Genomic DNA, 16,051 nt, shown 5'->3' with positions numbered 1-16,051 from the left:
GCAGAACAAATCTAGATTTTCCTGACTGACTCATCTGCTCTAGACCCCTTTCAGTCTAGCTTCGGGCTGGGCTATGCGATGGAGGCAATGCTGGTGGCTTTAGCTGAACTCTAAACAAAGACAAGGGTTGTGTTTTTGTAGCTGGATTTATCAGCAGCCTTTGATACTGTGGACTATGCCATCTTGTTAAGGTATTTGAAGGTAAAAGCATGGATTAAGGGATGTGCTTTGGATTTATTTAAATAGTTCTTTAAAGATGGGACTCAGCAGGTTGCTGTTGGAGACCAAGTGTCATCAGTGTGGGACTTGTCCTGTGGTATTCCACAGGACTCATTCTTATTCTTCACACCATTGAATTTCTATGTAAAGCCTTTAGGAGAAATCATTTAATGGCTTTGAAGTAGATTGTTATCAACACACTGACACCCAGCTCTATATTTCTATATCCAAATTACCTGGGTGATGCTGTAGAGGTCCTGCACCACTGTCTGATCGTTGTGGTTTAATGGCTACAGATGAACATGTTGAAACCAAATCTTGACAAGACTGAGGTGATGCTGATTGGGAAAGCTGAGGTGTTTCTCACCGTTGATTGGATCCAGCTAGCACTTGCTAACTCAAAAGGTTATACTGGACCCATTGCTAGAGAAGCAAGTTAATTCAGCTGCAAAAATGTTTTCCTCTAACTCCATTTAGCCTGGCAGACGGCACCTTACCTCAGTCAATCCAGCCATGTGATTTCATGCTACTGTAACCTCTAAATTAGATTATTGTAATGCACCTGGAGTTAAAGTAACCTTGGAAATTCTGGTTGGTACAGAACACCACAGGTGGGCTGCTATCAGGAGCTAGGTGCAACACAGATATCACAAAAATTCTGCTGTCACTCCATTGGTTACCAATCAGTCACTGGATTCAGTGCAAGGTACTGGTCAGCTACAAACCCTCAGAGTCAGCAGGCAGACATGACGAATGTCTATGTTACCTGTAGTCTGGCTAAAGATGGTTTGGTTAGCACCCAGCAAGTGATGCCTTAGTACCACTATCCAAGAAATGATTTGCCAGTGCAAGACTTTGGGGAAATAAACAGGCTGTTGTCCAACTTGTGTTGAACATCAGTAAAACAATTTCACTATTCTCTGTTCATTATTTGACACTACAGTGCATGTGGCTGTACTGAGCATAAATCTACATTGTGCAAAGTGACACTCAAATAGGCAAAGGTATAGTATACTAACAAAACCTAATAGAATTAACATCCAATGGTAAGATTAGAAGAAACCAAAAAGTGCTCATCCTTAGTACAGCAAGGCTGACGCTTCCTACAGCTAACTAGACTCATAGAATTATAGAGTTAGAAGGGGCCATACAGGCCATCTAGTCCAACCCCATGCCCAATGCAGGATCAGCCTAAAGCATCTCTGACAAATATTCGTCCAGCCTCTCCTTGAAAGCTGCCAGTGAAGGGGAGCTAACCACCTCCATAGGCAGCTGATTCCACCTCTGAACAACTCTGACCATGAAAAGGTTTTTCCTAATATCCAGCCGATACCTTTCTGCACGTAATTTAAACCCGTTGCTTCGGGTCCTATCCTCTGCTGCCAACTGGAACAGCTCCTTGCCCTCCTCCAAATGACAGCCTTTCAAATATTTAAAGAGGGCAATCATGTCCCCCCTCTATCTCCTCTTCTCCAAACTAAACACTCCCAAGGCCCTTAGCCTTTCCTCGTAGGGCTCAGTCTCCAGACCCCTGATCATCCACGTCGGTTTCTTCTGCACCCTCTCGACTTTGCCCACATCCTTTTTGAAGTGAGGCCTCCAGAACTGCACACAGTACTCAAGGTGTGGCCTGACCAAGGCAGTATACAGAGGGGCTATGACCTCCTGCAATTTCGATGCTATGGCCCTTTTAATACAACCCAAGACTGAATTTGCCTTTTTGCCACTGCATAACACTGCCTGCTCATATTTAGTTTACAGTCCACCCTTATTTCTTTCACATACACTACTCCCCAGATACATATCCCCCATCCAGTATTTGTGCTTGACATTTTTGTGGCCCAGATGTAATACTGTGCATTTATCTTTGTTGAATTGCATCCTGTTTGCAACTGCCCACTTCTCCAGAGTATTCAGGTCTTGTTGAATTTTAACTCTATCTTGTTGGGTGTTTGCTACTCCTCCCAAGTTGGTATCATAAGCAAATTTTATGAGTAGCCATTCTACCCCTTCATCCAGATCATTGATTAAAATATTAAAAAGTACTGGGCCCAAAACCAAGCTCTGCGGTACCCCACTGGACACTTCCCTCCAATCTGTTGAAACGCCACTGACCACCACTCTTTGGGTGTGGTCCTCTAACCAGTTCCCTATCCACCAAACTGTCCAATAGTCCAGTCCACAGTCTTCCAGTTTGCCCAACAGAATGTCATGGGGAACCTCATCAAAAGCTTTACTGAAATCCTGGTAATCGCATCAACAGAGTTCCCATGATCCAGTAAGCTTGTCACACAATCAAAGAAGGAAACCAGGTTGGTCTGACAAGATCTGTTGGGGACATAACTATGCTGACTTCCCCGGATCACTAAGTGGTCCTTCAGATGCTTACATATCGATCCCTTTAAAATATGCTCTAATATCTTTCCAGCAACAGAAGACAGACTAACCAGCCCGTAGTTTCCTGGGTCACCTTTCTTCTCTTTCTTAAAGATTAGGGTAACATTTGCTCTTTTCCAATCTTGTGGCACATCCCCAGTCCTCCAGGAGGCCTTGAAGATGATGGACAGAGGCTCTGCAAGTTCATTAGACAGTTGTTTGAGCACTCTTGGGTGCACACCATCTGGCCCAGAGGATTTGTATTTGTCCAGTGCAGCCAGGTGCCTCTCTATAACCTCCCTGTCAATGTCAACTGGACACTCAGGTGTCCTGTTATGTCCTATACCATCTCTAGATGGGCTCACGTTCTTCTGGGAGAAACCAGAGGCAAAAAAGTCATTAAGCCTGTCTGCTTTTTCTCTGTCCTCCACAAAGTTTCTCCTTCTACTCCCAAAAACGGTCCAATTGCCTCTTTTACCTTGCGTTTGCTTCTCACATATCTGTAGAAGTTTTCTTATTGTAGCAAGCCCCACTGGCCAGACCCAACTCATACTGAGCTTTGGTTTCTCTGATGGCTGATCTGCAGTACCTAGTAACTTTCATGTACTCCTCTTTAGAGGTCTGACCTTCCCGCCATTTCCTGAGCATTCCTTTTTCTCCCTTAGCTTATTCTGAAGCTCTTAGTTCATCCACATCAGTTTCTTGGAGCCCTTACCATTTTTCCGTCTTGCTGGAATAGTGAGGGCTTGAGCTAGCAAAAGTTCATGTTTTTCAATTTTAAATTTTAAAAACAATTTTAAAAACAAAGCATACACATGTCGGAGGGAGGGTAAATATTGCATATCGAAGTAATTCCATCATTTTAAGCTCACTGTAGTATACCCACCAGAATAATGATCAAAACTAAAACCTTTTACAGGGAGAAAACAAAAATAGCCCTGTTGGATCAGTCCAATGGTCCATCTAGTCCTGTGTCCTGTCTCACACAGTGGCCAACCAGTTCCTCGGGATAGCCAACACCAGGGCATAGAAACCGAGACTAGGGGTGTGCAAAAAAAATAAATAAATTGGCCCATTCGGATTCAGCCAAATCGGGCAGAATCAATTTCGGCTGGCAGTAAGACTCCCGCATGTCAGTTTCATCAGTAGGAGCCCATTGGGGAGTGTTTCGGCCAGCCAAATGTCAATTTCAGCCCCATTATATCATATGGACCATTGAAGTCAATGGCAAAAACATAGGGTATATTCTGGGGGCTGGAGGGGAGGGGGCTTGAGGGAGAGACTCCAAACTTACAGAGTAGCTGCTGGAACCTCTCCCCAAGATACCAATCAAGTTTCAAGAGCATTGGACCAGGGGGTTCAATTCTACGGGCCTTCAAACAGGTTGCCCCTATTCCCTCCATTGTTCTCTATGGTGGGGAAAAAAACACTCCCCTCCAGCCCCCATTGACTTCAATGGCCCATAGGATATAATGGGGCCAAATTGCCACCGAAATTTGGCAGCAATTCGGCGGCAAGCCGATTCAGATCACAGAATCTGAATCGGCCTGCAACAGCCCGAAAGGGGTCCAAATGGGCCATTTTCGGGGGTGCATTCGGTTCAGACGAACCGAATGCACATCCTTAACCGAGACCTTCCCCAATGTTACCTCCTGGCTCTGCGATTCAGAGGTTTAGTGCCTCTGAATGTGGAGGTTCCCCTCTGTCACCATGGTTAGTCACTGATAGACTTTTATCCTCCATGAATCTATTGAATCACCGTTTAAAGCTGTTTATTGCTGTGGCCATCAAAACCTCTGGCAGCAAATTCCACATTTTAATCACTCTCTGTGCAAAGTAGTTTTTCTTTTTGTCTATCCTGAACTTACTGCCCATCAGCTTCATTGGATGCCCTTGAGTTCTAGTATTTTGGGAGAGGAAGAAAATGTCTCTTTGTCAACCCTTCACCCCATGAATAATTTTATAAGCATTTCCCCTCTTAGTTATCTCTTTTTTAAAACTGAAAAGTCCCAGATTCTTCAGCCTTTCCTCGTAGGGAAGGTGCTCCACCCCCCTGATCATCTTGGTTGCCCTCCTCTACTTCTCCAGCTCTGCAGTGTTCTTTTTGAGATATGGTGACCAGAACTATACACAGTATTCCAAATGAGACAACACCTCATTTGGAATACTGTGTACAGTATCATCATCATCGCTTTATTACAGTTCGTAATCAGCACAAAAACTGGATATCAAAATATAACTATAATAATATGAAATTTAGATACTAATGTAAAGACAGAACTGTGTACAGTATCTATACAGGGGCATTACAATATTAGCTGCTTTATTCTCAATCCCTTTCCCAATAATCCCTAGAGCAGAGTTTGCCTTTTTCACTGCTGCAGCACACTAGGTTGACCCTTTCATTGAGCTATCCACTATGACCCCAATATCTTTATCCCTCTCAGCCTCAGCAAGTTCAGACCCTGTTAGCCTATACTTGAAGTTGGGATTTTTTTTGTCCAATGTGCATCACCTTACACTTGTCAATACTGAACTTCATTTGACATTTGTGGAGGTCCTCTTGGAGCTCTTCACAGTCAACCTTGGTTTTCACCATCCTGGATAATTTTGTGTCATCTACAAACTTGACGGCCACTACACTATTTATCCCTACTTCCAGATAACTTATGAATAAATAGTCCTAGCTTCAATACCGATCCTTGTGGGACTCCACTGATTTCTTCCCTCCACTGTGAAAACAGTCAATTTATTCTTACTCTTTGTTTCCTGTCATTTAAACAGTTTTTAATCCGTAAAAGAACCCGTCCTCTAATTCCATGACTGCTAAATTTACACAGGAATCTTTGGTACCTTGTCAAAAGCACTAGTATTACTTAACACAGTATTAGAGGAGATTTAGAATTCACTATCAACTTTAAACCAACTTAAACTAAACATCACAAAAATGAGCTTAAACTGGTCATGGTGCAGTGCACGTATGATATTTTCGACAGAATTAATATGTCACAAATATGAGTTCACTATCCACCAAAACTCTGGATTTCAAGTTTAACTAGCATACATTTTCTTACTAAAAGTTCTTAGGAAGTTTGTGTTCTTCTGTGTGGATAGCTCACATCCTGTGACATGACTCAATTACTGGTATGAATGCTACTTTAGGCTGCAAAAGAAATAAAAATCTATTTTTTAAAAATTTTGTGTAGTTCTATTTGTTTTAGGATTAAAGTCCCAAAAGATGGCCCAGTAGGTACAGATAACTATAGAAATAGGAAAACAGTGTGCCAGGATCAACTCTATTCAGAATTATGTCAGGAAATGTATTTCATATACTCAAATGGAACTGTCTAGATCTCAGATGCAATGGCAAGAGTTCCAATTCTCACTTGTTCCCTATTTGCCAGCTAAAGCTTGCTATCTTTCTAGTGAGGTAAAGATACTGCCTTGATTCAGCTACACAACCCATCTAGAACAAACTGAGAGATTATGGCATTCATTAGTTTAAGCTGCCAAACAGAAGCATAACTCTGATGTACAAGAATAAAGATGGCCAATTCAGTTTATCAACCAAACCTTTGATTAAAAAAACAATAAAATGTTCTTGGATTTGAAGCAAAGACTAAAGCTTTGATTTCATGCTAGTTAACTGAAGGTGTAAGATATGGTTAACGTCTACCATGTATATTTGCCATGATTGCTCAAAAGCAGACTTATTGGGCATTCAGCAGATAAAGGGATTTTTTCTGTGGAAGTACAGAGGTCCATCAAGTACAATGATTGCTATACAAACACAAAATACGGGAGCATTCCTCAAAATGAATTCATGCCAGGTTAGCTGGTACCAGCTCCTTATGTACCTGTGTTACAGAGATTATGTTCTATTAAATAGTCTAGACTTCTCTGAAGGACTCTGTTCTTACTTTGCAAAGGACACACTGCAGTTCCTCTAATAAAGAAACAGAATTACTAACTGAAAGCCTCAACAACTTAAAGTCCCTAGGATATAAAGGTTTTTAAGTGGTTTCAGTGTAGTACCAACTAAGGATGGCATGCTAACAAATCTATTCACACCCCTTTAACTTCAGCTGCATTGGACAAAAACAAGAGTTCTATCAAGTTTGCACCTGTGAAGGCACTATAGTTCAAAACAGAGTTCTGGAACAGAGAGTATGTGACAAACGTAAGCTTATCACCAACTCATGAAAAGAAGAAAGCTCATCTTTCACACCTCCTTTTTCTGAATACAACAATCCTACCCATATGATCTATAGAGACTAACACACTTTCACTTCCAAAACACAACTATGTACGCTGTGAACAATCCCAAGTCCTCTGTTGCACAGAGGTTGCGGGTTATAAACTGCATAAATATACTTTTGCACTAAAAGGTCATAAATGCACCAATGCTATATTGATTGTTCTCTAATGTTTAGAACGGAGTCTGAACAGAATATGCAACTGCAACAAATGAACAAAAAAGGATCTTTATAACAGCGAAAGACGGTCATCCTTATATTTGATGGAAGTATCAGCCTCTTTTTAAAAAATATTTAAGCAGCCTAACACAGTGATTAACTGTGCAGATCAAACTGAATATGGTGAAATGCTCACAGTATTGGTCAATGATACATTGCTGTGATAAACTCAAAATGTATGATGTTATCAGTGTGTTCCCCACATCCTATGAGGCAAGTGACAGCTCTATCTGGAGGTGGGGGCAACATGATTTATTATCAGAAAAAATTGTTTTCAGAGACGCAGTCATAGCCTGAACCCAACATGCCGGAGTATAACCAGCATTCAAGAAGCAGGACACCAAGATGTCTATATAAATATAACTGGCTAAAACAAGCAATCACATCTATTTTAAATTTGGACACACTTCCTCTTATTGTGTACTGAAATATTTATGATTTGTTCAGTGAGAACAAAGACAGAAGAGAGGATACAGGAAATCCTAGACCTTCAGAAATACCAATTTTTGTAAGTGATCAAACTATATATAATTGAGAAATAGTATCTCTTACTGTACAGCACTAGTTTCACAAGTCTTTCACACATGACTAGAAGATGAGGTTTAAAGTGAACAAGAAATGCTATATAGCAAGTCTTAGGTATAATCTACTGTTTTTTTGGAACATTTTTCTACTAACATTAAATAAGAAAACATCATCTGACCATAACCGGCAACATCTTTGCCTAGAAGTAGATATTAATATTTAAAGCTAATATAGAAACTCCTTGTTACGGTTCATTTAATCGGGTCAGACTTAACATGAGGCACTGTGAGGTGGCCCACCTCAGGGCTGTAATGGAAGCACTCTTGGCAGTTTAATTCACTGTCTGCTACCAGGATGGGAGTGATGCCCTTGGGATGTCAAAAAACCTTCGACTATTCCCATCCTTTACATCTCAGCTGCATATATAACTACAGCTGCATGCAATGTCTTAACTTTTCCTGACAACATTTTTAAAGCACCTGATCCTGTTATGCTGAAACTTGATTATTCTAATCATGTATTTATTTACTTATTATTTGGTCAGTGCAATCCAGAAATAACTCCATCTTAACCATGGTTAGGATTCAAAAAAGGAATGCATGTTTCCTTCTCCCATTCTCTCCCTTCTCAGAAGAATCCCACCTTTCTGCTTTAAAATGTGGTTAAATAAAACAATGGGGGGGGCTACCTAATGTTAATCAGGAATCCTGTTTAACAAGTATGTGAAACTAAGGACTCCAGTAAATATTCTTACCTAGGATATAAGAATTTGCTCCTGAAAGGGAAAAAAGAGGGGAAAGCAACTGGACATTTCAGGTTCCGTCTCCTGACCACTTAAGAAGAACCTGTGAAACATCTACTCCCACTCTTTGTAGCTGGGAAGATACCAATGCCTATACCTCCGCTGAATTAAAATGTGGCTGATTTAACTGTATGCAAATTTAAGATTAGTAGTGCAGCTTAGAAATTCCAAAAACAGCTATAGCAAGTCTTAGGTATAATCTACTGTTATTTTGGAACATTTTTCTATTAACATTAAATAAGAAAACATCATCTAACCATAACCTTTGCCTAGAAGTAGATATTAATATTAGAAGAAGTAGATATTAATATTTAAAGCTAATATAGAAACTCCTTGTTACGGTTCATTTAATCGGGTCAGACTTAACATGAGGCACTGTGAGGTGGCCCACCTCAGGGCTGTAATGGAAGCACTCTTGGCAGTTTAATTCACTGTCTGCTACCAGGATGGGAGTGATGCCCTTGGGATGTCAAAAAACCTTTGACTATTCCCATCCTTTACATCTCAGCTGCATATATAACTACAGCTGCATGCAATGTCTTAACTTTTCCTGACAACATTTTTAAAGTAGAGCACCTGATCCTGTTATGCTGAAACTTGATTATTCTAATCATGTATTTATTTACTTATTATTTGGTCAGTGCAATCCAGAAATAACTCCATCTTAACCATGGTTAGGATTCAAAAAAGGAATGCATGTTTCCTTCTCCCATTCTCTCCCTTCTCAGAAGAATCCCACCTTTCTGCTTTAAAATGTGGTTAAATAAAACAATGGGGGGGGCTACCTAATGTTAATCAGGAATCCTGTTTAACAAGTATGTGAAACTAAGGACTCCAGTAAATATTCTTACCTAGGATATAAGAATTTGCTCCTGAAAGGGAAAAAAGAGGGGAAAGCAACTGGACATTTCAGGTTCCGTCTCCTGACCACTTAAGAAGAACCTGCGACACATCTACTCCAACTCTTTGTAGCTGGAAAGATACCAATGCCTAAACCTCAGCTGAATTTAAATGTGGCTGACTTAACTGTATGCAAATTTAAGATTAATAGTGCAGCTTAGAAATTCCAAAAACAGCATCCACACACTAATTCAACAATAAATCTGGAAATAAACCATATAAAAGTGAAATTTATTACCAGATTTACCTACCAGAGCTGCATACATTTATAACAATCCACTTACTCTGCAAAGCATGTTTCTGAAGGGGGGAAAAAATCACAAATTTCTTCATATACCTTTTCTAAGAAAGAATGCTGCTTCATTGCAATAACAAATTATACTTAATTACCAACATTTGCAGTAGCATAAAAACCTGGTTTCCAGATTCTTCAATTGCCACTACACAGTACAATGAAAGCATAATCAACTTGTTCATGAGATTCTTAAATTAAAAGCAGAATTGGAGAAATTAGCAATAGAAATTTTAGCTATCTTTCACAAAGGAAAGTTACAATGTCAAGAGATTTATTTCAAAAATGAGAAAATCCCTCTGCTGTTGCTTAAGAAAAGCTGGTGCTCCTCAGTAAGGAAACAATGTTCATACACTAAACCACGGATCACAAGTCTGAGCAAACAAATTTTCTGTTTCCACCTACTGGCAGGAAGTAGCAAAAGCATCTTGTTTAGGGAAGAAAATGTTGCAGAAGTCAAAACCTAATTTCACAGATTTTTCAACCAATTAATGATGGCCCAAATAAACTGCCAGATTGCTTGCTACCCACTTGTAGTTCCTTTAGTCACTTAAAATCAATGCTAACATTGTTTATAGCAGAATCCATTTCTATCGTATGTTCTCCCTTGTCTATTTACAAAGTCTTCATTATTGAGTTTTGCTTACTTTAAGTTCTGCATGTGTGCCCAATTATGAAATAATTTCTACCGTGTTTCACAGAGGAAGTGTGGTGAAAGCCCCACCACTTCCTGTATAAGGCAAAGCATACGCAAGAAATATCATGTTAACAGCCACTTTCAAACCAAAGCAGTTGCAGAGAAGCAATAAACATACCTTCTGAAAGAATGGCTTCTCTCAAATAAAAAAGAACATCTGCAAATTTTCTGACATCATTCACCAAATGCATGATGTATTCTGGGTCCACAACAGTGCTGTCGTAACAGTCAGAGTTGGAGCTAATACTGCTCAGAGAGCTGCTCTTGGTACTGCGCCCCATCCCCCAGTTTCCTGAATTAGAGATGGTGAAGAAATTGGAGGTAGATAGTTTGGTTAATCCTAAACCACGCTTGTTGCCTCCACCGTTCTGTCGCAACATCCCAGCCGCTGCAGAGCTTATGAAACTCCCAGACTTAACATTCAACGTTATTTAGGGTCCATTGGACAAGTAAAACATGAAATCCTGAGGAAGAAGAGAAAAAAGGAGAGTCAGTTGAACAGAAATGAAAATGCAAATAAATATGAATTACAAACACTATTTAAATGCTTCATTACTAGATGTACTTTTTTAGAGAAAATGTTCAACGGAAGTTTTAAAGCAGACCTAGTAACTAAACCACATGGGCACCACCAACAAATGAGAACAGTCTTGTGACTACTTTTATTCTGGGTATAAGCTTTCATGTGCACACATACTTCTTCAGACATTAAAAGAGTCACAAGTAATGCAACTGCAAGGACCTACAGTTGATCTCTGAAGTCACTAAGGGTTTATGCACAAAGGTTTTTAGTTCTTTGTACCCATGTCAACGGCAGGCTGTGGAAGGTCAGTAGTTCAGCAGTTCGAGACCTGGGTGCTGCATGATGGAGTGAGCTCCCATATCTAGTTCCAGCTCCTGCCAACCTAGCAGTTCGAAAGCAAGAAATTGCAAGTAGATAAATAGGTACCACTTCGGTGGGAAGGTAACAGCGTTCCGTGCACCTTCGTGTTTAGTCATGCCGGCCACATGACCACGGAAACGTCTTCGGACAGCGCTGGCTCTTCGGCTTTGAAACGGAGATGAGCACCGCAACCCTAGAGTCGGATTCGACTGGCTTTCGAGCAAGGGAACCTTTACCTTTACCCATGTCATAATGAAGTCAATTTCTTGTTGCCTATGAATACCTGATAGCATACTTTAAGCCGTTTTAAGACTGAGTATTCTTGCTTTTAAAGTATAATATCACAACTGGAATGATTTCACTGAAGAAAATCTTCCTCACCTTCTCCCAGCAGTCTCCCCATTTAGATCCATTCTAATCTGCTTTTAGGCCTGGTTATGGAACTGAAACACCCTGGTGGATGACCTACACCAGGAGATGGACAGAGGGAGTGTGACTCTGTTGATTCTCCTGGACCTCTCAGTAGCTTTCAATACTGCTGATCATGGTGTCCTTCTGGACTGTCTCTCTGGACTGAGAGGCGCTATTCTGCAGTGGTTCCAGTCCCACCTGGAAGGGTAGGTTTCAGAAGGTGGTACTTGGCCTTTGGGGTCCCCAAGCTCTTTAATATCTATATAAACCCAGTGGGTGAAGTCATCCAGGAACATGGATTCAGCTGTCACCGATACGTGGATTATTATTAAAACATTTATACCTCACTTTTCCTCATGTTTCAAGGCGGCTTACAATAGTAGTTAAAAATAATTTCCAGTTAAAACCGAGATAAAACAACAAACCCCAAATCTCTCCCTCCCGGTCATTCAGCTCTTTTGAGGTTTGGGGGACCCTCCTGAACAAAATGCCGTGAAGTGTGGGAGACAGCAAAATGGGAAAACTGGGTGAAACTGGCTTCCCTCACTTGTACAACAATTCAACACTATTATTTAACTGAGGATGATTTATATTTTACTGAGATATTCAAACTTCTTTCTCTACATTCTGTACAAACTAGAAAACAGCCAGGCTGAAATTCTCATCCTGTAATATGTGCATTTCCCCATAATTTTACCAACAAAACAAAGAAACTACCATTTGGTTAAAAACAACAATCAGCTTTAGTGTATATAAACAGCACATCCAATTAATATATTTTAAGAAGTAAACCAAATCATTCTTAAAAAATTCTGAACTTCACATCTTTAACAGATATATTTGAACATATGCTTCTAAAAAAAAAAGCCAGTTGTGTTGCAGATAATAATCAGTTCAGCATTTTAACATAAAGGCCTCTTACAATTACTTAATCTTTGTTTGAAACTGATATGCATAATGTTCCACAGTGAAGAGTGTTCCAAGTATGAATGTAAGTCATGTAACCTGGTTTACAGAACATATGGGAAAATTATCCTGAGTGAAGTTTTCTTTAGACCATGTTATGCAAATACTTTGTGCAACCTTTCATCAGCTCCCATGTGTTTTCACAGCTAGAAAGGTGTTCTGCAATCCTAGCTTCCACTTAACAATTTCCTTCTTTTAAAAGGACAGCAACCCGTGAGACAAGCAGAACTTGCTAAACACATACAAGTCAGATTTTATTTAGAATCATTAATTATTTTAAAGTGCTTCCTCTCAGGTTGGTTAACCAGAACTCTTTCTAACTGGCAAAATTAAAAAGACAATGACTTAGTTTTTAGACATGCAAACTTGTTTTTGAATCTCCTTCTGATCTCCAGTCTATGCTACATGTCAAATACATGTCAAATATCCTCCCCAACAGGAGAAGTCCCCATAAATAATCAAACGAAAGAATTATTACTGCAGTCTTGAGACCTGTATGGTATCAATACAAAACTTTCATGGTACAAAACATTTATTTTTGTATTTTCCCATCCAACAAAACATCTGCCTAGACAACACACATACTTCAACACGGGGAGAGGGGGGGATGCTTCCCAGATAAATTTAGAATAAGTATCCCAAACTAATACTGGAACTTCTGCATATTTCCGCATAAATAAGCTGCACTGGTTTTAGTGGGACCTGCAGCCAGCTCAGTTCTCATGCACGAAATTCCTCTGATTAAAAACAGAGCTTAAAAAACGTCTGCTTTTGAAGCTTCCTCTTCTCCCCACTCCCTAGTCTAAAATGTGCGAGGTGTAACACGCGAGAGGTGGCAGCAATGGTTTTTAATAACTTGGGGGGGGGGAGAGATACAGACAGAGACAAACCAATTTCAAGAACTGTTGACAAACAAATGCATGGATTAACAGGCACACAACTCCCGGCCGAGCGCTCCCGCCCCCTTCAAAGGAATATCTGGCATTCCTAAGCAAGACTCTCCCTCCGCTCCCGTCAGTCCCCCACTCTGCAACAGGCAGCCCAAAGCCCCCTTCCCCGCCCATGCATGCACGCAGCCAGCTGCCAAATCGCACGTCCTCCTCCCTTCTCCCGCTGCTCATGCCCAGGATTTAAATACAATCGAAAGGAGACGCTCGGGCTGCGAACGCAGAGAGCGAGAGAGAGAGAGCCGGGGAGGGCGGGGGCAGAGCGAGAGAGGCAGGCAGGCAGGCAGGCGGGCTGGGAGCGAGCAGCCACTAGGTAGCAACCAAAGCAAACTTCGGGGGACGAAACTGGGTTGAGGGAGGCAGGGCGGAAAGAGCCCCACACTACACACACACACACACCCCTCCAGAGGGGCACATAAAGGGGGAGGGAAGCGAGCAGCAGATATTAATTATATTAATTTTTTTAAGTCTACAGGGAGTGTGCGTAGAGGGGATGATTTGTCAGGCGGGACCCCCAAAACTCAAGAGCGCGAAGTGCTCGCAGCAGAAGTAAGGTGGTCGTAAGAACGGAGAGGGGAGGAAATAAGGACTCCAGCCCAGCCCAGCCTCTCCCTCAGAAACTCGCCCCGGAGTTTTCGCTCACGCCGCGCGGCACCGGCTTCCCTGAGGGAGACGAAGGGAGACGTGTGAAGGACTTGGGGAGGGGGGGCGCGCAGAGGGAGGTCGTTACCTGCCTCGCGCCCCCACCCCCCCTTCTTTCCCACTCCCTCCTCCCCACGCGACCCCGCCCCAGCGGCGTTCGGCGGCTCTTACCGGACTGAGAGGAGAAGGGAGAGGGGGCAGCAGCCTTATGGCCGGCGCGAGGGCGCTGTCGCTGGCGGCTCCGAATCCTCGGGCGCAAGGAGCCACCGCGGGAGCCGCCACATCCCCTCCTCCGCCGCCGCCCATTAAGCCCTCCCCCGAGACACACGCACAGCCCGTCCGTCGGCCTCTCGCTCTCTCTTGCCTATACTCGCCAACGCCGTCGCCACCAGCACTCCCGGCCGGCCCGCCCCTCTCCAAACCTCGGCTCCTATTGGACGGCTTCGCTCAGCGAGCTGTGCGGCTATAGTACTAATGAAGCAGCAGGTACAGGGGGGGGGGATGGGGGGCGGGACAAAGGGGAGGTACTTCGCGTACCTTCAGAGGTGTTGGTGGAATCGCCGATTGTGCTGCTTCTTTCGTGTGAATGCACATGCGTGGCTAGTCCGCTTTTAGCTTTTGGAGTCAAACGGCGCTGCGCGGACTGGCGTAGTTGGAATGCTGCCTCTTCTCTCTGTCCCCATTTTCTGGTACCCGCCCGCCTCTGGTTATTTATATTTTCGGGAGATTTTTGAACAAGCTTAAAAAAATTATTAATGTACAGTGAAACGGTTCAGGTTTCAGCGGCTTCCCGAGGCTAAATTTGTGGGTGAGATGTAGAGATTTCTAAGAGATTATGTACTAGGGCATAACCAGCTGTTTCGTACGTCGTCTACAGAGGAAGTTGGTTTTGAGCTATTAATAATGTCGCTGGGGAAACTTTTAAAAGCATATCTGTAATCATTCCTATCGAAGAGGCGTGTGGAATAAATTAGTGGCACATACAGCATGTAGGAAAATGCTCTCTGCGGTGTAGGAGGATGGGATCTCTTGGATAGTCATGGGGGCAGCAAGACTCGGAATGTGCAAGGAAGACTACCCAGGTCTCCTGCAGCTGTCGTGAGTCTTTATGCTATAAATTAGGGATGGGCCAGTTTGTGTGTTCGCCTAGGGGGGAAACTACTGCAGCATAATGAAGAAGTGGGTTTTGCTGCACAAACTAAGTTCCAGTGCCCATGAATTTGCTTGGAAGTTGGTTGGGGCTGCCCAGGAACATACAAAATCATGGATTTGTTTTTCATGGTTGCGTTTTAATTGTCTTTGTATTTTTACCCTACCTGTAAACTGCCCCAAGCAGATCTTTGAAGAAGTGGCATGTACATTTTCAAAATAAAATATTTCAAAATAATTTGCTTTCAATGTACCATCAATTGTAAATTGTTCCTAATTGAAAATTCTGTAAGCTTCCTATGTAGTTGTGTGGGGTCTTCTTAGGAATTTCCTCCCCAGTCACCCAAATGGAACAGTTTCAGCTGTTCTTTTGTCTTTAAAGTTAAAGTTGACAGTGATTTGTTCATGTCCTGAACTTTCCACAACAACTGGCTGTACGTGAGTGCATTGAGCACATCTAGAAAAATTAAAAGAATCTTCCCATCCTTCAGTTTTGCCGTGTGGGATGATACGTCTTGACTGCCCAGCAGACATTTACAGGCAAGAGGTGAAATCCAACATTTCTGCAAATAAACAACTTGGGGGGGGAGAGCAGTTTTATTGAGTCTTCTTGCAATAGACTTTCCATCCTTTCATTTCCTTTTGATAGCATTTGCTAAATCTTATATTCTACTCAGCCAGCTTTAATCAAATATATGGGGGTCCTGATTAAATTGTTGGTTGCAGCTGGGGCCTTTTTGTCAGCTAGATGGTTACTCGCATCCAGC

At 42.0% G+C, this 16,051-nt stretch overlaps 1 protein-coding gene across 1 annotated transcript in view; it reads right to left on the bottom strand.

Moving 5' to 3' along the window:
• ARHGAP29 (Rho GTPase activating protein 29) overlaps positions 1 to 14,556 on the bottom strand; it is a 78,951-nt gene extending 64,395 nt beyond the window's left edge. Inside the window, exons 1-2 of the mRNA XM_015413364.1 lie at positions 14,307 to 14,556; positions 10,405 to 10,750 (exon numbers count right to left, since the gene is read on the bottom strand). Of these exons, the coding sequence (XP_015268850.1) occupies positions 10,405 to 10,666 (262 nt within the window). The 5' untranslated portion in view covers positions 10,667 to 10,750; positions 14,307 to 14,556. The remainder of the gene's footprint in view (positions 1 to 10,404; positions 10,751 to 14,306) is intronic.
• Positions 14,557 to 16,051: the final 1,495 nt, after the last annotated feature.

This window comes from Gekko japonicus, unplaced genomic scaffold, assembly GCF_001447785.1.
Source record: "Gekko japonicus isolate JY-2015 unplaced genomic scaffold, Gekko_japonicus_V1.1 scaffold70, whole genome shotgun sequence".
NCBI classification, from domain to species: Eukaryota; Metazoa; Chordata; class Lepidosauria; order Squamata; family Gekkonidae; genus Gekko; species Gekko japonicus.
This window is presented reverse-complemented; position numbering and strand designations above follow the sequence as displayed.